This window comes from Malurus melanocephalus, unplaced genomic scaffold (genome assembly GCF_030028575.1).
Source record: "Malurus melanocephalus ecotype Western Australia unplaced genomic scaffold, MMel_1.1 scaffold_545, whole genome shotgun sequence".
Lineage (NCBI taxonomy): Eukaryota > Metazoa > Chordata > Aves > Passeriformes > Maluridae > Malurus > Malurus melanocephalus.
Genome location: NW_026623777.1, coordinates 18,917 through 41,677, shown reverse-complemented (window position 1 = coordinate 41,677; position 22,761 = coordinate 18,917). Strand labels below are relative to the sequence as shown.

At 37.1% G+C, this 22,761-nt stretch overlaps 1 protein-coding gene across 4 annotated transcripts in view; it reads left to right on the top strand.

Annotated features, from left to right (window-relative positions):
• The first annotated feature begins 4,491 nt into the window (after positions 1-4,491).
• Positions 4,492-22,761, top strand: part of LOC130582982 (inositol 1,4,5-triphosphate receptor associated 1-like) — a 33,092-nt gene continuing 14,822 nt past the window's right edge. For 2 of the 4 annotated variants that reach the window (XM_057382004.1, XM_057382001.1), the window contains exons 1-9: positions 4,492-4,960; positions 11,151-11,256; positions 12,317-12,508; positions 15,979-16,079; positions 17,221-17,291; positions 18,620-18,793; positions 20,315-20,364; positions 20,804-20,845; positions 21,408-21,998. In XM_057382004.1, the coding sequence (XP_057237987.1) occupies positions 12,440-12,508; positions 15,979-16,079; positions 17,221-17,291; positions 18,620-18,793; positions 20,315-20,364; positions 20,804-20,845; positions 21,408-21,998 (1,098 nt within the window). In that variant the 5' untranslated portion in view covers positions 4,492-4,960; positions 11,151-11,256; positions 12,317-12,439. The other 2 variants (XM_057382002.1, XM_057382003.1) reach the window with 2 other exon arrangements.

The following is a 22,761-nucleotide window of genomic DNA, read 5'->3' as shown; positions in this document are numbered from 1 at the left end:
ATTCAGCCACACGGAAGTGCAAAGTAAAGAAGGAATTGCACACCTGGGCTCCCGAATTGTGTGTTTCCAATTATGATGGCAGATGCATCATATTAAATAATGTTTTAATGGAAATATTAGTGGCTAACACAAGAACATTGAGATTTAATATATCCATCTACATCTAGTCTTTTTGATAAAATTAGTATCCATTACATGTTTTGGAGTTTTTTTGACAGGTATAAAATATTGGTACTTGATAATGACAGTTGCTTTTCATAAAATGCTTAGAATGAAGTATTTCCCCTATTCAGTAGAATGTTAATTGTGTACTGAAAATTGAAAGAAAAAGCTACAGAATAGATACAGAAATTAGAGTCCCCTGGTACTATAATGGTAGTTTTGAAGTTGTTAGGAAAGTAGGGGAGGAACTCTATCTTATTTAAAATACATCCTCTTCGTGTTACATCCCGGTTAAAACAATTCTTTGCATTTTGAAATCTGTGCACACTAAACCTCAAGTTTTTAACAGAAAGCTTAAGGAAGGGAAAAATCATTATAGAAGCAAGGACTTGAGTGCAGAAGTCAGTTCCAAAAATAACAGAGAACACTTGTGCTGAAGTTCTCAGGAAGGATGAAGCATGAGAATCAGCCTGAAGATGAGGAAAGCTTTCAGGAATATGTCAACAAATCTTTCCCTGTTTCCTGGAGGTGACTGGGTGTTCTCACATCCTTTTTATTAATGTGATTTGTAATATAAACTGTATACTGACTTCTATACATAGGAATGAAATAGAAAAAAAAAAACCAATTGATTTTCATGTATCTGGCATTCAAAATCCTTTCTCTGATAATTTACTTTTTTCTATATCTCCTTTATTTTTTTCTCTTAGAGAATCCCTTCTGCTCTTGCTAATGCACTGAAAGTGACAATGTTTAAACAGATCAACATCCTTACTTTTTGTGAGCAGAGTTATATCTTGCCAAATGAGCTCTGAATGATCTGCTCAATAGCCTGTGAATGCGAATACCCACTGATGTAGTTTAAAATAAAAAAAGTTGACATGAATCTGTTTTGCATCACAGATAATTTTTCTGAAAATGTGAAACCTGTTTCTAATGTGCCTGAAAAGATGGAGAGCAAAATCCCAAGTCTGCCATGAGCGCAAGGATGAATGCCATTGCAGAACCTGGGTATGATTTATATCTTAATTCTTTAATGTTTTGGATTTCCTGCCTGTGTAGATGTTCTGAATAGGTGAAACAGGAGACCCAACCTTGTTTTGGGTAAATGCTTAAAATTATTAGAAGCTTATTCCCTGGCCTTTTAAGATTTTTTTTTTAATTGACCAGTATATTTTGTATACATTTAAAATAATAAACTGTAAGTAGCCTAACTCTTCTGTCTGTTTATGTACTCATGAACTCAGATTCTATGGATGTTTTCTTTGCCTCTATTAGAAGCACTGCTGCAATACATAGCTATAGGTTGACTATTATTTACTCCTAACCACAGCATTAATTATCAAAGACTTTATTAAGGTTTACTTTGTGATCTCATCAGTGTACTTACTTATAATTTTGGTCCTCTATGTTAATGTTTCATTAACATTTTTTACCGTTTGGATAGAAATACCTAACTTGTCTTGGGCACACTAAGAACTTTTGGTCCAGGGAAAAAGACAATAAATCTTTATATGAGGGAGAAAAATAATCATTTTAGTTTCTTTCCCCCTCAAGATGGAAACTATCATTCTACTGGATCTAATTACTAGTTGTAATGTAGGAAGAATATTATCTGTAATTTATTTCATTCCAGGAAGAAATTTGTCTGTTTAAAGCTTGGCCTTTGTGCCAATGATTCTCTGTCATGTCTTCCTATTAATAATGCAAAACACTTTATTTTTTATCATCTTACATTGTGGATGAAAAACATTAATCAGATTACTTTAACACTCCAGTGTAATAGTACAATGTGTTTCTAGCTATTAATTTATTTAAGAAATGTCTGTTCTGTGTTTCTGCCTAGCACTTGATGTGTTTATATGCACATTCTTCTTGGAAGGCCAGGGACATTTTGTTCTGTGGTTTGAGAAGTAATGTGGATGGATGCCATACTTGAAGCCTGTTTTCATATCTCCTATCAACACGTAAGTTTACAATTAACTTGATCCATGCAAGTAGAGCCATTGATTCTTGACTAAGCACAAGCCTGGCTATCTTCTTGAATTAAGGCCTCAGATTGGAAGAGAACCAGTAAATGTTGTTGTTACATTTACAGAAGCAAAAGTTATTTTAAGATGCAAGAAGGTACTCTAAGGAATGGTTCACTAGATCATTTGGAACCTATTTCCACATATTGCTCTGAGGAGATGTTCTTGCTCAACTTCTTAAGCCATATGGCAAGTGGATAATGATTATGTGTGAGCAGCAGTAAGTATTTATTTAAAAGTAATTTAACTGCGTACCTGTTAAATGCAACTTCCCAGATGCAGGTAACAGCACTTAGAAAAGAAAATGTACAGCTCTAAGTCTCAGGGATTCCTTCCCCCTTTTCACATCTTCTAAAATTGGTATTCCTGGATAAGTCACGATGGTTATTCTGAGAGATCCTGGATTTAGTATTCTCCGTCTGCGTTGTTGATGGAATTTAGGCACAGCAGTAGCAAGCTACTGCACTAGAAATGCAGTATTGTGAACTGCCTGGAAATTTGGGGGTTTGCACTTAAAAGAACAATATCTACCATCCTCAGAGTGAGTAAGACGGAATAGTGTGAGGAATTAAATCATTGTCTCTCCATAGGATGCATATGTATGTGTGCCTGGAGTTCTGAGGTAGTTTTATTAACCAAAGCAGTCAGTGCTGTTAATGCCTTTAGTCCTTGCTGCTGGAATTGCTATCCATGCTGCAGTGTGTTTATAAATAAAGCCATTTCTATCTTCAAGCTCAGCCTGCGATGTAAAACCAAGCTGTTTTTTCCGGCTTGCACATTACCACTAAGAGAGCTCCTGCTGGAACTCAGTCAGGAATTCTGTTGATTTTGAAGCCAGTGAAGAAACTCTCAGGACTATGTTGCCTCTGCAAATATGACTGAAAGTTTATTTATATCAGTCAATATATATCAGTTTATTTATATCATGCATACAGGTCAGACCATTCAAACGAAGGAATATACAACTTCCACAAGTGACTCCTTCAGGTTGTTCTCTCACTGGACTCTCATTTGCACTTGAGCAGATTATTTTTTTTTGTTCTTGCCCAAGCTGGGTTCAAAGCAGTCATTGCTCTGAAAGGGATGAAAGCAGATTTAACAGAAACATAACTTCTGATGGAGACAAATGAAGCATTTGACACTTATGGCCTAAAAATTCTGAGAAAATAATAAAACTGGAAAATGAGGAATTATGGGTGCTAGTAAAAATTCTGTAGCTGCAGATAGCTAAATGGAAGACTGAAACCATGCTGAGTCACAAGAGACTATTTGAGAACTTGAGTTTGTGGGTAATGAAGTAGTAATTCAAGAGATGAAAGGAGCTGTGTTAAAATGCCTTGTCAGAGTCAGTAATAGTGTCAAGGACTGAGTGGACAAAGGACATCAATACCTGGAAAGGTATTGGAAAATCCTAACTACTCCCATTATGTGGAGAACAAGCTTAAACTCCAATGTTAAAGAAGTTTTTCAGAAACTTTTTTTTTTACTGTGTTGATTTTTGGAGCTAAGAATGTCTTAAGCGTAGCATAGTTTCTAATGCAAGCTGAAACCCAATGTGGCATGAAGGTGCTCAGCTTCTTATTTTCTGTGCTATGTTTCCATCAACTCATCTTTGTCCACTTCTCCTACAAGCCTTGCATCAGTCCCTTTCTTTCCCTTTCCCTTTCAAATTATCCAGTCTCTGCTTTGTCTGATCTGTTTCTGCCTTACTGCTCTTATTAGCCATTGTCAAAAGGAATTTTATTTAGTATCATTGTTTACTCCTTTCTCTTAAAACATCCCTAATATATCCCCTCAAAACTTACTATCCTATAATTTTACATGCAATATGCTGCATTTTTTTTTACATTACCCACCTTCTTTTTTCTCATCTCTGCTTCAGTTGTGAAAGGATTTTTGGGCAGGATTTGGCTTTCTTACATTTAATAATTTTCCACCATTAAAGAACTCTTAGTTAGGATCTGTGGATTATAATTATAATTAGTAATTATAATACTCATAGTATTATAGTATAAATAGTCAGAAGTAGCTAAAGGGCTGAAGTAAAGTCTGTGTCCGTTTAGAGCTGAGAGCTCTGAATCACAAGCACATGATTCCTCTGCAGGTACCTGAATGCACTGCAGTAAATGTTTTGGGTTTCTTTTCTCTCTTCAAGCTTCATTTGTACATTCTCTCATGGGATACAAGCAAATTCTGTGGACTTGGTTGGGAATTACTCCTCCTCTGCATGTGGAGAGCAGAGCCCATGACTGGACCAAAGCCAGCATTCTTTAAAAGTTCACATGCCTTCTATTTGCTCTCTGATTTAGACTCCTTCTGACCAAACAAAGGAAGGGGGAGAGAAATGAAAAATAGTAGCATTTGTGTCAGTAAAAAATTCTAAGGGTTAACATAACATGGTGTAAACTGTTTCATCTGTTGCTCCTACTTGCCCATTTTAATCAGCAGTTACTAAGTAGAGCTTATATGCACTGAACTTGAAGAAAGCTAATGGGATATCTGCATAATGTTGTACCCAGAGTACTTATGCCAGAATAGGAAAGCCTTTAATTCTGTAATTCTCTTGAGTCAAGAAAAGCTTTCTGAAGAGTTACTTTAAATTTAAACTCTCATTCTAATGTTAGGCAGCCTGTTGGACCTCCGAGTTAAAAATTGCTTCAGCTTTAGTTACTAGAGCCAGATGTAACATTGACCTTAAATGGTAAAAGCTCCCAAGAGTGAAAGAGAGGCTGGCCCGAGGGGAAAAAGAGGAATAACTGAAGTTTTAGGTAAGTAATCTCTATAACCAGGAATAAGCTCTTTTTCAGCCGTGAAACAGAACGGAACCGTATTTCCTCCTTAAAGGTACAGTACCTTGTTGTTGTGATTCTGGGGAGCTGGGTTTTTTCCTCTTCTCCCCCACCCTCTTCAAATTGTACCTCTTTGTCACATTTTAGCTTCTTAAAAACTGGGTGTAGTCTATGAAACCTCGTTCATCTTGMAAACTGTTTTGGACTATATGAGAATGAAAAAGAAAAGGTGTGTTAATTATACCGAGACTTGATTAATAAAGGTATGTAGTCAGTAATTCAAGGCAACCTGATTTACAGGAACTGTCATCTGTATTGTGCTAACTGAGAGTCTTAGTTTGGTGAAATACATGTTATGGAGAAACAGATATGCCTCAGATTTCTTTCTTTTTTTCTTTTTTTTTTTTTTTTTTTTTTTTTTTTTTTTTTTTTTTTTTTTTTTTTTTTTTTTTTTTTTTTTTCCCTAATTGTATGACTTTCCTTCCCTCATGCTTTTAACAGTGCCGTAATGGTTCATGTTGGTGGATTGCTTACTTGTCTGGAATTATCTTTTAAAATAGCATTTGCAAAGCCATTTCTTTATGCAATCTGTGTTTTAGTTTAATCTTGTCAGATGTAAATTAAGACCACAAAGTTGTGTTTGATTGGAATTCTGTGCAGAGAAAAACATCTTCAAATGTTAAAACATATTTGCTGCTGCAGTATAGAAAAATCTCACTGTTTGCCTTTCCTGATATTTCAGTTTTCAGTTTCATCTGTGCTATTTGGTAGGTACCCTGCACTAAAGTGTATTTCATTTTCCTGACAAATTTAAACACAGTTTTGTCTTACTAATGGGTATGTTAAGACATTAGGGTGTAAACAGACAGCAGGGTGTAAACAACATGAAGGAATGAAGTCAGTGCAAAGAAGTGATAGCTGAAATCGAAGACTTGTTTCTGATACTAACTCACAGTTGTAATGACTTGTGTTAGTGAGTTGATTCTTCAAATCTGCATAGCATGGCTTTCACCTGGTGGAAAAATCCTCTGCAATCAGTAGTGAATTTCCATGTCTGCTGGGGGATTAGAGAGTAGTTTTTAGTTTCTGCCATACAGAGACTGGGTGAATTTAGAGTTCTGAGTGGAGACAGTGTTCTTGTGAGTGCTGACAGTTACTGTATTTGTACTTCATATGGTAGGTGTTGCATACACTTTAGTGAAAGTTTACTTCATCACGCTCAAGAGACTCTGATAAACGCTTGTTAAAGCATTTCAGATCTTGTTGCAAAATTTCTAATAGTTTTCCTTTTATTTTTCTCTGGACTATCATAAGTGAACAACTCAGAACTTTTAGGTTGAACTTCTAGCTGACCTTCATGTTTTAAATCAACATTTATATGCCAAATCAACCATCATACCACACTTGGAGCTTCATAGAAACTCATAGAAATCTAAGTATATTAAAACAGTGGAAATTAAGAATTAGTTCAGTGTATTAAATGCTGAATACTGAGGTTCCTCACTCATAAAGTGTTCTGGTGTTTACTGGCCTCCAAAGACCCTCATTCTAATTTGTTTTTCCTGCATGTATTAGTCAATAATTGTGGTGTTTTATGCAACGCTTCAACTTGTGCAAGGATGTATAACTTTAGATGGTATTCTAGAAAGTGTTTCCGTTTCCAAAACTTATTTTTAACAATGCATGTAGGCTGAAATAACTAATCTGCGCCAAACTCCTTCAAGTCTGAACCAACAGCACGTCCGATATAGCACGTCAACAATTATTGTTGTTATGTCATACAATTTATTTTGTAACTTAGAATATATAATATAGTGCATACATGTAAGTTTATCTTCAGTAGAGGTATTATAATGACAAAAGAGTAATTTAATACAAAAGTATAAGTTGGTATTTGTGCATAGTGAAAATTCTGTGTTAACATCAGCTCTGGTAAGTGTCTAGGATTATCATTGTATTTAACTTACAGAAATCATCTGTTTCACATTCTTCTGGATTAAGTTCTAAATTGTCTGTGGACAGGAAACCTGTACGCCTCCCTACCTCCTATCTTTTTATATGTCACAGTCAGTTTTAATAACTATAGTCCTATTTATGTGGGACCAAAACATGGGAAATTAAGGATTATCTAGCAGCCAGATTCATAACTCCAGTGTTTAGGCCCAGCCTCTTCCATCCTGCTTTCAATCAGTCTGCTTCCTGACAACTTTTAAGGATTGTATGGTGTCAAAATACTTTTTGAAAAGCTGGATAAAGACAGAGTGTGGACAATGGAGGTATAGGGAGTCGGTCCTAGGAGAGACAGATGTGAAAGCTTCTCCTTTCAAGGGTCGTATGTGTCTATCTCACTTGGGATCGTCTTGCCTCATCTATTTGCTGTTCTTAGATAAGTGTGTAAGTCCAGGAAAAAGATGCATCAAATGGCTTGTGGGTGAAAAGGGAAAGAAAATGCTTGCTGCTTCAAGGTTTGTGGGCTGTTGAAAGATCTGGGGGATTTGTGGGCAGAGAGAGATCTCTTTGCTGTCCTARCATGCAGCCTTCCTGTAAACTAAGCAGAAGAATTTCCTTGTGATGTGCTCTCTGCCTGTGCTTCCTTTGAAAAGTGGGTCAAAGAGATGTTTTGGATCTCAGTATCACTGACAGAAGGGAAATCTGAGTGGGTGATGGATCTCTGTAAGTTTATAAACTAGGGACACAGGAGAGGAATTACTGCTTATGTACATGTGGAGTGCTGTTGTGGAGAGCTGAGACTGTGACTGTTATGGTGTTATGGTATTGATTTGAAATAATAGCTGTTTCCCGTCCTGGAAAGTAGGTCCTAAGGATTCTAAGAAGAAGAGAGGGATTCGTTATTTAGAGCAAGTAGACATGTAACCTCAGGTTTTGATGGAGAGCTTGGGCTCTAACAGCCCTAGGTTTAATCCTCTAACAAATCCCTAGATTTAATCCACTAATCTAAGTAGGTAGAGATAATGGTTTTTTTGCTTTATGTTTCTGTTCCTTTAGGTTAATTTCAGTGTGTCTATCATTATTTAAGATTATTAATTCTCAAGAATTAATTTGAGAAATTAAATTTACTTAGGAATGGCCCAATTTGTTAAATATCTAAAAGATTGAAACAACAAAACCAACAMAGAAGACTACACCCCCCCACCCCCCATTTCACAGCTGAAATCAAGAAGGCCTTACCTGTTAGGACTTTCACCTGTCTTTAAAATGAGCAAGACACTAAGTCTTTAGATACCACAAGTAGTCAGGGACCTGTAGTATTGTAGACATTTGTAGAGATCTGTGGGTTTGGACAAGTAAGGCCTGTAAAATATGATGTTTCTTTATGTTAAAACGGATGGCTTGGAGGGAGGAGGATGAGAGAAGCAGGGAGGGAAATGTGCAAATCTGCCAGCTAATGCATGTCAAGTCTTTACGTAAACCTGAAAGCTTTTTTCCCCAGCTAAAGCATGTTCTGTGTGTTGTCATGATGCACATTCATATTTAAGAATCACTTGTGTCCCCTAATTTACATGTAGATACACCTGGTGGTTGTTCAAAGAGAGCTGTGATCTCCTGGCTGTAAAATACAGTCAATGAGCTTTCTGCAAAGAGCAAAGGGGTTGAAAAGTTGAGATAACAAACAGTGGTGGTGGGGAAAGCCTTTTTCGTAGGAGTTACACACTGTGTTCTTACCCATTGTAATGATTTGCATCCTGGAAATGAATGCCTGATAGAAGTACTGGGCTGCTGGGGCAAGTACAGCAATTGCTTTGGGGTAGGGACTTGTCTTCTGAATAAACTTATTGCTGTTTATATAATTCTGCAGAATGTTTTGTAAAGCTGAAGTTATGCATTATGAAGTTGGCTGTGAGCCTTTCTGGAGAGGTATTAGGAAAAAAAAAATGGAAAGTCAGAACAAGAAATTTTCCTACTGATCAGCACAKAGATTTGAAGCTTATTCCTATTTGCAAGATAGCTCTGTAAGGAAATCAGAGTAAAGTTCTAATTGTGTCTGAGACAGCCTGAGCTCAGTCCACTCCAAATCTGGGGGTTGTTAAGGTGGCATAAATTCATCTTTCTACCCTCTGTTCTCCCTTGGCTGTACTTTCTGTGCTGCGTCTCTAGGGCAACACAGCTCAGGATTTGTCCCTTTCTATTCTTAGACAAGCCTCCTGATTTATTTCTTTTTCTTTAAAGTTTTTTTTTCTTTTTAAATCTGAAAAATTAACTGAAACTTGATGTCCTTAATAGCGCTTTCTTGTTTCAAGATAACTTGCGTTACTTTTTTAAGTTTAGTATGTACTAAAAACGCAGCTAAGACTGGGAATAAACCACTTTGGTGCAATAGCTTGTCCAATTCCATGCAAACATGCTTTTGCCATGACTCAAAACATTCCTGATTTTTCAGATCTAGCATTCTGTTGGGTGGAATGTATCAGAACCATAATAAATTCATAAAGCAAACATTACGAGGGATTGGATAAACTTCCAGATTTATATATTTTCTCTCTCTTTTTTTTTTGTTTTGTTGTTGTTTTTTTGGGGTTTTTTTTGTGTTTTGTTTTTTTTTTTAATTTGATTTTGAGTTCTTGCAAACTCAAAAATTGCATAGAATGCCAGGATTTTGTTACAGAGGTGAAAAGCAAGTCTGTGTCACTCTTTTTAGTTACTCTGCTTCCATCTCATCTTCATGTGTTGCTAATAGTTGTTCTTTGATACAAAAATACTTAATTGTCAAAACACACAGATGTTCAGTGCTACTGCTATCTGCCTAATCTCTGTGAGTATATTAAAATATATGTAATCATAAATGCCTGCTTTCCATCGTATTAGGAACCTTAAATATATTTTGCCTTAATAACCATTTTTAAAGCTTTTAATTCTGTTGTGGGTTAAAATTCTTCTCCTTTTGTTCCCTTTCTTTGGGAATTTTTTTCTTTCCCATTTGTTGCTGGGATACACTAATCTCCAGGTCATCCTWTTAATGGCTGGGTGATTAACAAAGACAATGATACCTATGCCCCACCTCAACGGTCGGAGAGAGTGTTTTTTGTGTGGTGGGGGGGGATTTGCAGTTGTTTCGCTGCTTTGCTGGGAGAAGGAGTCTGCTCGCTGGCTGCTACAGAGAAGGTTGGCCTGCCCTTTTCTCTGCGGAGACCAGCACTCCTGCTCATTGGGTTCCTTCTTGCTGCACCGTGGTTTTCTCTCCTGTGCCTTGCCGGGGATTCCAGCTTCAGGGGGTGAGCTCTGCTCCGTCCCGTCTCGCAGCCGCAGGATTTCTGCTCGTCTCTTTGCCGTCCTGAGTTTCTTGCTGTCCAGAGGAGCACCAAGATCGGCGTTTCCCTGCCTTCATTAGCAAACACCTGTCTTTCAAACCAAGACAGATTCATAGAAAGTTTCCTCTACTCTTATTTAAACTGAGAAGTGGGTAAAATCATGATACAAACATGAACTTTCACTTCCTTCAGTAGAGCTGGAAACTCACCTGTAACAGGTTCAACGTATCTAGAAAAGCTCAAAACATGCTGTCCCTGCAACATACACTGCTCAAAAAATCTTTATGCCCACTGTTCAAAGAGTCTGTGTCTTGATCTTCATAATGATGTCACATATGCTGCATCATTTGCAGAGAAATTATCAAAGAACTGCAATGAAATAATTAGTTTTCCTGAACACCCTTATACTTGTGTAGGATCATTTTTAGTCTATTAGTTCTACATTCAATTTCACATGAGATGGCCTTTTATTCCTCTTTTAGTGAAAGAGTAAATTAGATTTTCAATGTAATGTGAAATAAACCTAATAAAAGCATGAGCCTTGGCTGCTTCTGTAGTCCAAAGTTTTCACACATTCTATAGGTTTTATAACACAGATTTTTTTTTCTGTGAGCTGAGGTGAGGCACTTGTCACTACTGAGACTGCTTCAGTATTTCTTGTGAATGGTTTTGACATTTTTCTTTTTTTTTTTTTTTTTTAAAGCAACAGATGTATTTTGACAAATGTAATTGGCAACTTCAATAAACCGACATGTTCCTGAATACATGTCTTTGCCCACCCCTGAAATGGAAGGGAAAACTGTAGAAGGTTAATTTACAATGCAGTAGTCAGCAGTCTCTAGTGCAGACACCAGTCTGTGCRCCAGGTGGTCTGAGATAACCATGCTTTGTGTGACCTGCAGGCACGACCAGGGCATGCAGTGATGTATTGATGAGCACACTGATGTGTTAATGAGCACACTGATGTATTGATGAGGACAGTTCCCTGATTCCTGGGCAGGTATCACAGTAAGTATTTCAATCCATCTGCTGCCACTCTAAAGACCGATTTGTGCTTTGCACTGCTCATCCTCAGACTTTGGTACAGGCTTTCATGCTGATGCTATCCTTGTGAATGCAGTGCCTCCCCTTGATACTAATAACAAGAATTTTCTCAGCTGATAGGTAGTGATTTTTTTCCCCTCTTTGGGCATTTCTGCTATTTTGCTTCGGAAGTGACTTGTACCCTGTTGTCTTGTGCAGGGGTGCACCAAATCTTTGTAAAATTCACCTAGGCCTGGCTCTTGCTTCAAGGACCCGTGCTACCCTCTGGGGTTCCAATTTTGGTCCTCTGAGATCTGAGATCATGCTCTGTGACATTAAGACTATTAGTTACCAAAAGGTATATTGTGGAACAGATGACGGAGAAGGGACTTCATCAGTTCCTGTCAGTGTCTGCAGCGAGGTGTCAGAGGATGAATCCAGGCTCTGTTGATGAGCAGCAGGAGCTGCTGAGTGCTGAGCAGCAGGACAAGAGGCAGTGGGCAGAAACAGTTGCACGGGAAATTCCACCTGGACATGAGGAAGAACTTCTTCCCTATGCAGTGACCGAGCACTGGAACAGGCTGCCCAGAGGGGGTGAGGAGTGTCCCTCACTGGAGATTCTCAAGAACTTCCTGGATGCAATCCTGTTCCATATGCTCTAGGATGACCGTGCTTGAGCAGGGAGGTTGGACCAGATGACCCACAGTGGCCCCTTCCAACCTGAACCATTCTGTTGTTCTGTGATATCCAGGATGCTGCTTACTTCTTAAAGGATATTTAGAGAAGGTAGTTTGCTCACATCATAGTGACAAAATGAAAATCTGTAAAGTGGAGGAAAGAGATGGAAATAGCAACAAGAAAGGATGGTTTTCTCTTTTGAATGTATTTGCTAAGTTATACTTGACCTTGAAAGCTTTAGTTAATAAAACACAAGAAAGCATTTTTAATTTTAAACCTTAATACTGTTTATTATTGTAAAGTCATCTCACTCGTAGAGCACAGAGTTTTAAATGGATTTGATTTGTATTTTTGGCATCTAACCCAGCCTGCAGATCACGAGGCCTCCCAGCGCTTATGCCTTCAGGCTAACTTGAAGCAGATACTCCCAGCAGTGCATGGTCCTCTTAGTCCACATTGTTGCAGCTCCACGTGCTTCACGCTGCCCACCATGCCAACCTTACCTGAAGACAAGGGACAAGCAAAAGAGGCACAGCACAACAGTTCTCCTACAGCCAAAGTAAGCTCTCTTACTTACAATGGTGTTTTTTGACACTTGCTGGAAACTTGAGGCTGAAACCTGTTTGTGTATATTTAGAAGTATATAAAAGGAAATCTGTTTGTTGCTCTCTATTAGGGCATTTTGCTTTAGTGATGAAGCTATGAGTGATTCTTCAGTTGACATTCTTAGAGTTCCTCTAATATTTTATGGGTTAAGGGATAAGAACTTAAATTGCTCAAGCAGTTGTTTATCAGTTTGATCTGTAGGCTTATAAATGGTTCAAAACGGACAGACATATATCAAAGCTGTCCAAAAATGTCCTTTCTGATGTTATTAAAGAAAACTTCAAACTTTGAGAACAGAATTTAGGCTTGTACTTCACAGTAGTCTTGGAACAATGAGTATTGCTTTTACAGAAATCACCTATGTGCAGTTCATGTATGTGTGAAAGATGGAAGTGGGCTTTTTTGGTTTGTAGTCTTTCTCGGTGCTTTATTTGCCACAGCAGTAGCTGAACAATCGCTGGAACTATACTGGGAGCAGGTGGGTGCTCCCCAGACATATTCATCAGTTTGCCTCAAATTTGTGTGGCATCTACATGTGTTTACATCTTTTYTTTCCAGATAAATATAAAAATATCAATAAGAGATGGGTGTTCCCCTTTTCAATAATCTGTACCACATATAAAAAATAACTTTATGTATTAAAAGCTGGAGTTATTTTTTTTTAATTGCTAGTTTAGTTGAAGTAAAGAACCTTACTGTGATTAAGAAATCACAGGTTATCCAAATCTTCATTTTTATGCAAACTGGTGTAACGAAAGAGATTTAACATCTAGCACATCCTTGGTTAAAGATGTAACACTGTCATTGGATTTGAGGATACTACATTCCACACTTTAGGTGARAACATCCTCTACTTTAACATTGTTGGAAAATATTGTCAGCAGTGAGCAGTACACTGGTTTGTCATGCTTTCCATCTAAATTGGACATGGTGCTGACTGTTCATTTTCTGCCTTATGGTAAGCAACCCTGGTTGGATACAAGATCGTCAAGACTACCAACAGATGACATATATTAACTCAAGATGATTTTGTTGGAGGTTTTTAACTCACTTATGTGAAAAGTATTTTAGTGCAAAAGAGTTGCTGTATAAAACACACCCAAAGAGGAAAAATAGGAACATCGATCAGACATCAGTGATTCTAATTCTGAAGGTGCTTGTCGAATGGGAGAAACGAAGATTTCCAACCACCTAATCTAAAAACAATATATATTTTTAATAAATTTTTTAGCCTTTTTAGAGGTAGGTCTTAAATGAAGTATGGTAATGTGATAGTTCATGATTCAATTAACTATGCAAAATGCTTCATTTTAGATATATGGTAATTTTTAGGCACAAAGTAGCAGTGGGGTGATTTTAACCAACACTGCTCATAAATCTACTTAAGGTTTACCACTAACCAATGTTGTGTAAATTTGATCTTGTTCATAGCTGTTGTCACCCTTGGCTCTTGCTGCAGACCAAATTCTACAGCATGACCATAAGTCACTCTTAGTAAAGCAGCTCATTATTGTGAGATAAGGACTTGAAAGCAAGGAGAGGACATCAGAAGGAGCTGACAACTGGTGGATTTGTTTTCTGCCATTCAGCAAAATTTTCCAACTCTGGAATCTCATCTCATCTAAAATGCTGTCTGGTGTCTAACAATTTCGTCATTCTGTTTCAGGAGATTCTTCCCCACCTTCTCCCTGCATGCCCAAATGCACACAGATTGCAAAACAATACTGACAAAAAGAAAATGAACTTTATATCACATATAGGTTTCTGCATGCTTCAAGTACCTTTTCCATGATGGGAAGACTTGAGTTCTGTGTCTCAAATTAATTTTGATAGAACAAATGTGGGTTTCCATTTTGGTACTTCTTAGAGCAGCCTGTGTTTTTCTGAAGTTCTGTCCAGATTTTAATTAATATCTAAGAACATGGCGAGGTGGCAGAGGGTTTTCTTTCCCCTTTTTAAATTATTTTCCCCCAGAGCTTTAAAGAATTCAGGTGTTACGCAGTAAAGCTCTGTCATCTGACTGTCTGGCATGGAAGGTCTTTCAGCAGACTATTTATAAATTTCCCCCCCACTTATTGTAAAAATCCATCCAAATTTGGCTGGATTATAAAAGTTTCAAAAGCACATTCTCTGCTTAGTGAGGGCCTGGTAGAATTTAACAGCCAGAATGTCTGCAGGTTCTATCTCCACCCTGAGCATCCCTGGTCCTCTTGGCTATTCTGTTATGGAATGAACTGCCTGTGCCACCCTCTCAGCCCTACAAGTCTAGATGAGTCCTGGTTACCTTTGTGGAGCAGTTCCCATCTGACCATCCAGGTGGAGTCAGTTTTCCCTTCATTTTTTGGGGGAAAGGTTTGGGATGAAAAGGAAGCAAAGACTTGGGTAGCAGGGAACCACCAGTAGTAGGAGACAAGGCAGCTCTTGGGAAGAGCTGAGGAGCAGACAGCTCTGGAAGCTAACAAGGGAGTACAGTTAAAGCACACAGGGGGAGGGTGATGGAAATCTTCTGTGTCATCTTTGTGCAGTTGTACGACTATGAGGCAGCTTAAGCTTCCTGTTAAAGCTTCTCTTCCAAGACCTGTGTGGAGCAGCCTGAGCACTCCTCAGAGTACAACAATTGCTTTTGATTGGAGCCAGCTGGCCCTGCAAAGAGCTTCCTGCTCTGGCTCTTCCTGCCCCTCTCCTGGACAGTGTAGGTTTGGACAACAGGGGCCATGAGGTTTCACTTGTGTAGATGCTGAACTCCTATAGCTTCTGACCGGGATTAAGGTTTTCTACCTGACCTGAATTAGCCTTGGCTGCAGCCTCTTTTTTTTCTTCTTTTTAATGAGCTGTTTTTAGACTCCTAAAATGGGCTTGAGTGACTTCAAGGCTGATGGTACATCATTCAAAAGTTTTTGCTTTTTGGCAGTCATGAGATTAGTATAAACATTGTGCATGTGTATTCAGCTGATTTGCCTTACAAGCAGGGCAAAACCTGAAGTTTTGTCATTGACTAAATATAGTTACTTTTCAACGTTTTCAAGTATTATTAAAAATTGTTTTCAAGCTATTGTCATAAAATGTCACTTGTGCACTTGAATCACATATGCCTTGGATTCTAACAATTTCAGAATGGTGAGGATATTCTTAAATTTAAGTCATTGCAGTGTTTTATTGGCATGTTCCCCATCCTGCTCTCCTGTGACTGACAAGGTGAACTTGCCAAGGAACTTTATATGAGAATGATGAGTATAAATGTGTGGATCTGCATGAAAAAATTTTATTTTATTAAAAAAAATAGGCTGTTTACAGTAGAATCAAGAATCCTAAATCAGGGATCCAAATCAAGTCATACTTCATTATTTTCCACATAGAGAGTCAATTTTCAGTGGTTTGAATTTCTGTTTAACTGTATTTTTTAATTTGTCATAAACCATTCAGGACACAACTGTTGAAGGGACAACATGCAACACACCTTCTATTGTTCTTCCAGAGAATTCTGTGACGCCAGATGTAGAAATTGATAAATATCTGGTTAACAGGTACTATATAATGCATTACCAATCCATCCCTAAATTGGAAGTGCTATGTTTCTAAAACATTGCTCTCAAATGTATATTGTATAAAAATATTTTTGCTGTACCTCTTGTGATTTGGTCATATTGTCTTTGCATTTTGAGGATGGTGTTTGGGATGCAGGTTGGGGGAACAGGAATATAATTGAGACGAAAAGAGTGGATTTACATTTAATACTGAACCTGACAACCCAACTCATTGAGTTGGACAGCTTTTGTCTAGTTTGAATACTGTAATACAATGAGTTTTGAAGCAGTTTTGTGCTTGTTCACATAGATGGGACAAGAATACCCCCTTGAGGATAAGAGAATGTGAAAGTAAATCATTGAATAGAAATAGTAATCCTGTCTGGAGTTGACACTTGCAATTCAGTTTTGAGTTGAATTAAGGTTATTATATTTATTCTGATAAAGGATGCTTCCTGACCTGCTTTTTAATTTTATTGACCTGCCACTAAACTTAAAATATGGGAAAAAACATACCAGAAARTATATATCATAAATCTATAATTTGCTTATATTTTTAATAGTGTACTTCTCCAAACTTCAAGATTATAAGATTAGTTTTGAGTCAGAATTTTGGTGCATCCCTTTAAAAGCAGAATTATTTGCAGGGTGAGCATTTGCATTTCTGCAGTTGTTTGAGACTTGTAGCTTGTTTGCAATATAGAAAAGTACCATGCGAGTGTCAGTGTGGGAGCCTGAGGAATTATTTCAGCCTTAAAATTTAGTTTAAGAACCAGTAACAATCTACAAAGACTAAATATTTTTTTTTTTTGCTCTATACCATTCTTATGTGATTTTTAAGTCATGCTAATAATCTAAAGAAATGTAGGTTATTTCTGTGAAATCGGGTTCACAGTAGGTGAGATTATTAATGGATTTTAGAATTCCTTTGTAAGATTAATTTCTGCAATTTTTCTTCTTTCTGCAATCTCCTTCATTTTCCAGTTGTTTATAGATCAGAGGAACTGCAATAAATGCTTATTTTGTCTTCCTTTTTAAGTCAAAGAAGTGCTTTTCTTTTCTCATATTAATTTTTTATAGACAATTGGAACCCTTTTTGATGGCATACTCCACAATTTTTGCTTGTTCATTTTCTCTCTAGGCCTCGTAGTCCTCATAGGAGACATTCTAACTGTGCCACCAGGAATTCAACAAGTTCACTGACTTCTGTTGGTAAGAAGTGGTTATTCAATTCAAGAAGGATGTTTTCTAAATATAGAGTCTGACTGTATTAGCAACAGTTTTTCCCTGTGCATTCCATGTAATGCTGCTGGAATGTTGAATTGTGATCATAAGTTTGTAGGTAAAGTGCATGCAGACCAGTTCAGGAAAATACACACATTGTTACTTTTAGCAAGTTGATAAGTGATGCATTAGCTTAACGTTTTTATAAGGTTGACAATACACACGCTTCAAATTTCTTGTTGAATATGAAATACTGTTCAGTAGTACTGGCTTTGTTAAATTTGAACTTAACTGCCCAAGGAAAGTAGAAATTACCATACCTTGCAAATATCTTTTGCTGGCACAGGGCAAGTGTCATGGAACGACTATCTCTCAAACTTCCAACTCACAAATCTTAGTTTCAACCAAAACGCATGTTTCACTGAAAATAGATTACTTTAGAATATTCAGTCTGTGAGAATGGTTTTTGACATCTGTGAAATTGAACTAAATTTAAGGGAATTAAAGTCAAAGCATTTCTTCTTCCGCCCCAAAAAATAAATCGAAAACCAACAGAGAAGCAATCCAACGCCTACCAGCCAGAAACCCTTGAGTTTTTGCTGCTTACTTATGTCCTTGACTTTTCTGAAGACTGATGGGTCTGTAATGGCTCTTTCAAATTTTAAAGTATTTTTCTTGTATTACCTGATGGTTTTCCTCCTCCTCATCCAAGCTGTTCTTTAGATGCTTATAAAAGCCATTTTTACTGACTTACACAGAAAGGGCTTTCTGACAGCTGACTGCCGTCTTTGCTTCATTATAGGCTGGAGTACTGTAAAATTGGTGCTCAAAGTTTAGTGTTTTCAACCAATTTGAAATCCACAGATTAATGAAGTATTAAATTAATTTTTAAAACTAGTGTGCATAAATCTTCCCTGGGTGAGCTTGTGGGTTTTTAGCCTTGATAAACTGAACATGAAAATTCCATTAAAAATTCGGTCTACAACAGAAATGCCACAGCTGTTAGTTGAGATGGATCTAATGGCACTTTTATTTAGACATTAGAAAAACACTGTTGGAGACACAGCTGGAAATGCCAGTTTCACATATTCAGAGCATTTTTGTTCACAGTGACTTAATTGTAGAGGGTTATCTGTGTTTTTGAGGACTTGCTCTAAACTTGAGATTATAACAGCATTAGAAATGAGCAGATATTAATTTTTGTTAAATAAAAGCTCAAAGCTAAATTTATGTTTGTTGTGTGTTTGTTACTCTGACATGCCACAATGTACCTGGAAATCAGAGGTACAGCTCTAATTCTGACATTTTCTACACAGACAACAGCGGTCATGTGATTGATCTGGTAAATGATCCACTCCCAGATGTCAAAATATCAGAGGAAGATAAAAAGAAGAACCTTGAATTGTTAGAAGAAGCAAAGAAAGTGAGTGAGAGGTTCCTAACACGCAGGGGCAGAAAGTCAAGAAGCAGCCTCCCAGAGTCACCCACAGGTAGGTGCAGATCCTGAAAACCAGATCTTATATTCTCTTTCAAACATCTGTAGATGCAAACATCTACTGTTATCTATGCATTGTTTCTGTGTACATGCACTTGGTTAATTTGAAGGTCAGAATCCCTCTTGTCCTCCTCATAGTTCCACATAAAACAGAAATGACCTATCCATGTAGTCAGATGTGTCAGGATAAAAAGGTGTCAAATTTTTAAGTGCCTGAATGTCACGCTACAAACAGTGTAACAAGAAAGCGTGAATTTCTACTGAAACTTGAAAAATGGTCACAAATTATTGATAAATTAAATTTTAGTGTCAAGATTCATACTGCTGAAAAAGCATTCCCTCCAGACACTGTAGCACTGACTCATATTCTGAACATAGCCATAACTTAGGCTAAATGGACTAGATCCTCTCATAAAGAGGATATAAATRTTTTGCATTTGCAGCAGAATAAAATGTTTTGTTCTAGAATGTCAATTAAAATTACTTCTCCCCTTGTATGAAGTGTTTGAATACTGGAACAAAATGCCATTTTACCATGAAATAGGACTTTCATTTTGCTTCGAAATGCCAGTTCAAACAAATTTCTGTCTTAAAATTGGGCTGACACTATCTGGAGGGAAAAACCCCCCACAACTATACATCACCTCTTTTTTTCCCTAAATCCCTCCTGAATCTTCTCTTCTGCTTCATCTCCTCAGTGCTTACAGTATCAGAAAACTGAGGAGAACAAGGATTCTGTTTCAATAGAAATTTATCCTTTTTGACAAGTATAAGACATGAAACATACTCTAAACTCTTAATTGCCAAGTGCCCCCTGGCAATTAAAATGGCTTGTCAGGCTCTGGACAAAAGCATGACTGATGACTATGATATTCATGAAATATCTGAATTCCGAAAACAGAGTAGGTACAAGCCTAGAAAGTAAAATTACCTTTTTGTTTTTGTCTTTGTTCTAATGAAGCAGTTTCCCCTACTCTTAGTCCTAAAGTTTCACCTGTAGCATCTCGAGCAACTCTCTCTCACTCTTCCATCAGGTAAAAAGATCAAAGAATCATTAAAGGTGTAAAAGACCTCTAAGATCATCAAATACAACCATTTGCAGGCTCAAACTTTAACTTATAAAAGCTTACCAGAAATGTATTTGTTTAGTATTTCTTGAGAAGAGTAGATTTGAGCATCCGCTCCTGAATATGATAAAGTCTATGAATGCATACAAAATAAATTTTTGCATATACTTTTTCTTTTTATTATACTTTTTATTCCTGTAGTGTTTCAAGGTCACATGTTCTATTTTAAAAATTTTATCAATAACAGAGTTTTGAGAAGCTTTGATGGTGCTTCACTTACTGTATGTTTGGTGGTTTTTTTTTTCCTTTTTTATAGTATTTTTTACATTTGAATTTTTGTCCTCAATGTATTTTGGGGAACTGTGCATATATGTGTTTGCTACTGCTATAGTAGTAAAAATTTTGAGCAAAATACCGAGATATGCCCTAATTATGTGTGTATCTTTCAGGGTCTGATGCATGCACAACCACTAGTATTGAATCAGTATCTCCAGGGCAGGTAAGAGCTGAATAGTCTGTGCAATAACCTGGTTATTACTATACTATATTATGATATGCTGCCTTTTTAGTCTCCAATAAAAACTGTATGTTTGGAATACCATTTTATATACCAAACTTGGATTACTGGTATTTTCTCTGTACACTAAGGGACTAATAAATGTTTACTCTGAAGACAAAAATCCATGAGGTAACAAGTGTTGAAAAATCATAAACATCTGTTAAGTGTAGAAAACAGAAAGAGATCCAATATAACCCTAATCTCTGCCAAAAACTAATCCCTAAAGTTATTTCATAAATAAATGTGACAAGCAATGTAAAAATTAAGAGATTCAAAATTCAGCCATTAATATCTGTATCTAACATTTTTAGCATAGATGTGAAAAATAACCTTGTAAGGTAATTTTTTCTTCCTTTTATTTATTTTTTTTTTCTGCTAGAATAACAGAACTGTGAAAGAGGATGACAGGCAAACTGCAGAGGTAAGTGTTTCACATTGAGAGTTGAACAAAGTCTGCTGGTTTATCTAAGCACACGTATTATTTACTGATGTGACTTAAAATGCTGCATGAAAAGAAAATTATACTTCTCTAAGAAACTGTGAAGCACCTTCAAGTGTAGTAAAGGACCATGGGCTTGCAGCTGTCTTTGCTTCATATCGTGTACCCTGCTCTAGCTCAGTTAAAATCAGTGTACTAAATAACTTTATAAGCAAAGTAAAAATACCTACTACAGCCATTTTTGGTGAATGGCACTGTTTTAGTCCTTCCATTACATTAAGATGATGAGGAACTTGCCTTTAGGAAGATTGCTGTAATGGACTCTGGAATTGGAGAGGTTAACTCAAAAGTTCGGAGAGGAGATTGCTAATTCAGTATTCTCTAAGTGCCTTTTAAAAATTGCTTCTTTTGTCCGCAGCACATATTCAAAAGCAAATGTCACTGAAAAGGAAGTGGCTTTTTACAGTGAAAATATGTCCTTGGGCAGGCGGAAAGAGTAATCTGGATTTGTTTCTCTGTTTTATGCATGTTCCTGTACTTTCAGAATGCTTCAAAAGGATTAATTGATAGAAGGCAGAATGATCAAAGAAAGATTTCTCAGGGAAGGTTGGTTCCTCGTTCTGCTGTTTTTGAAATCTCCAAAGAGAAGCTCTCAGACCAAAAAGAAAACTTTGATCCACGTAAGCATATGGATACTTTACCTAAATGCTCCCCTTCATCTGGTGATGGTGGCAGAATGTCTCTTAACACTTGCGTGAATGTTTGTGAAAATGAACTTGGAAAATCATTTCTCAAGAAAGGGAAAGAGAATGATGTTCCTTTAAGGTCCCATCTACCAGGACCAGGAATAGGAAATGTGGACTCAAAGCTAAAAGTTCCTGTTGCAGAAATGAGGGACCATAAAGTTCCGTGTAAACCACAATTTAAACTGTGTGGGTTGCGTCCTCCCCTGTTACGGGCTGTGTCCTGGGATAGCTTGGAGCCTGGACACAAAGAGAAAACACCTTTGAAATTCGCATCTGAGGAAGAGAAAAGCTTTGTTGGTAATAAATCCAGCAACCAGCTAAAAACTTTCAAAGACCTCCAAATCCAAGTTCAACCAGTTCGAATGCAGAAGCTGACAAAGCTCAGAGAGGTAAGTCCTATCACCACTTGTATCCTGTTTTAAAAAGTCATTTTCATACCCTACTAAACTTCCAGCATTCTTAGCATTATTTTTATCACTTCGAGAAACATACAGTGATATCATGGGAAACAGTTTCAGCATAATCAATACAGAATTGTATCATGTTTTACCTTTGCAACTTTAGTAAATGATAAGCTGTAAGTAAATTCCATGCAATTATTGTAGTACTTAGCTGTCTTCAAACATGCATCATGTGCCCTGTGGTATCTTCAATGTGTAAAGATGTGTGTGCATGTGATGCTGCATGTTTGCATTTGCAAGATCTCAGAGGACAGGAAATGGGTTTGTAATGATTAATTGGTTATTGAACCTTCTCAGAAAAAGTCTCAGAGGGTCCAGAGCTGTAATAAAAGTGGGCATCTCTGAAACAAGGGCAGGTAGAGTATGCCCAGACTTACAGTTCCTAATTTCTAACGTGCTGCAAATTTGTCAACTTCTAAAAGAATAGACTTGGTCTGCAATATCTATTAACTAATCTCTTGTTAAATAATACTCTAAATGATTAGTAAAAATTAAGGATTAAACCCTACGAAAAGAAAAAAGCAGAAATGTAATGAAATATCAAGCAGCAAAAGAAAGCAATGAACATGTCTCTGTTGCTAACAATGACTTCTGAAGGAAGAAAAAAGAAGCAGCAGGTGCTTTCTTGAGCAGCCTAATAAGGATATTTTCCTTGACCCCTGTTAGTTAATATTTTAATATTAATACAGGG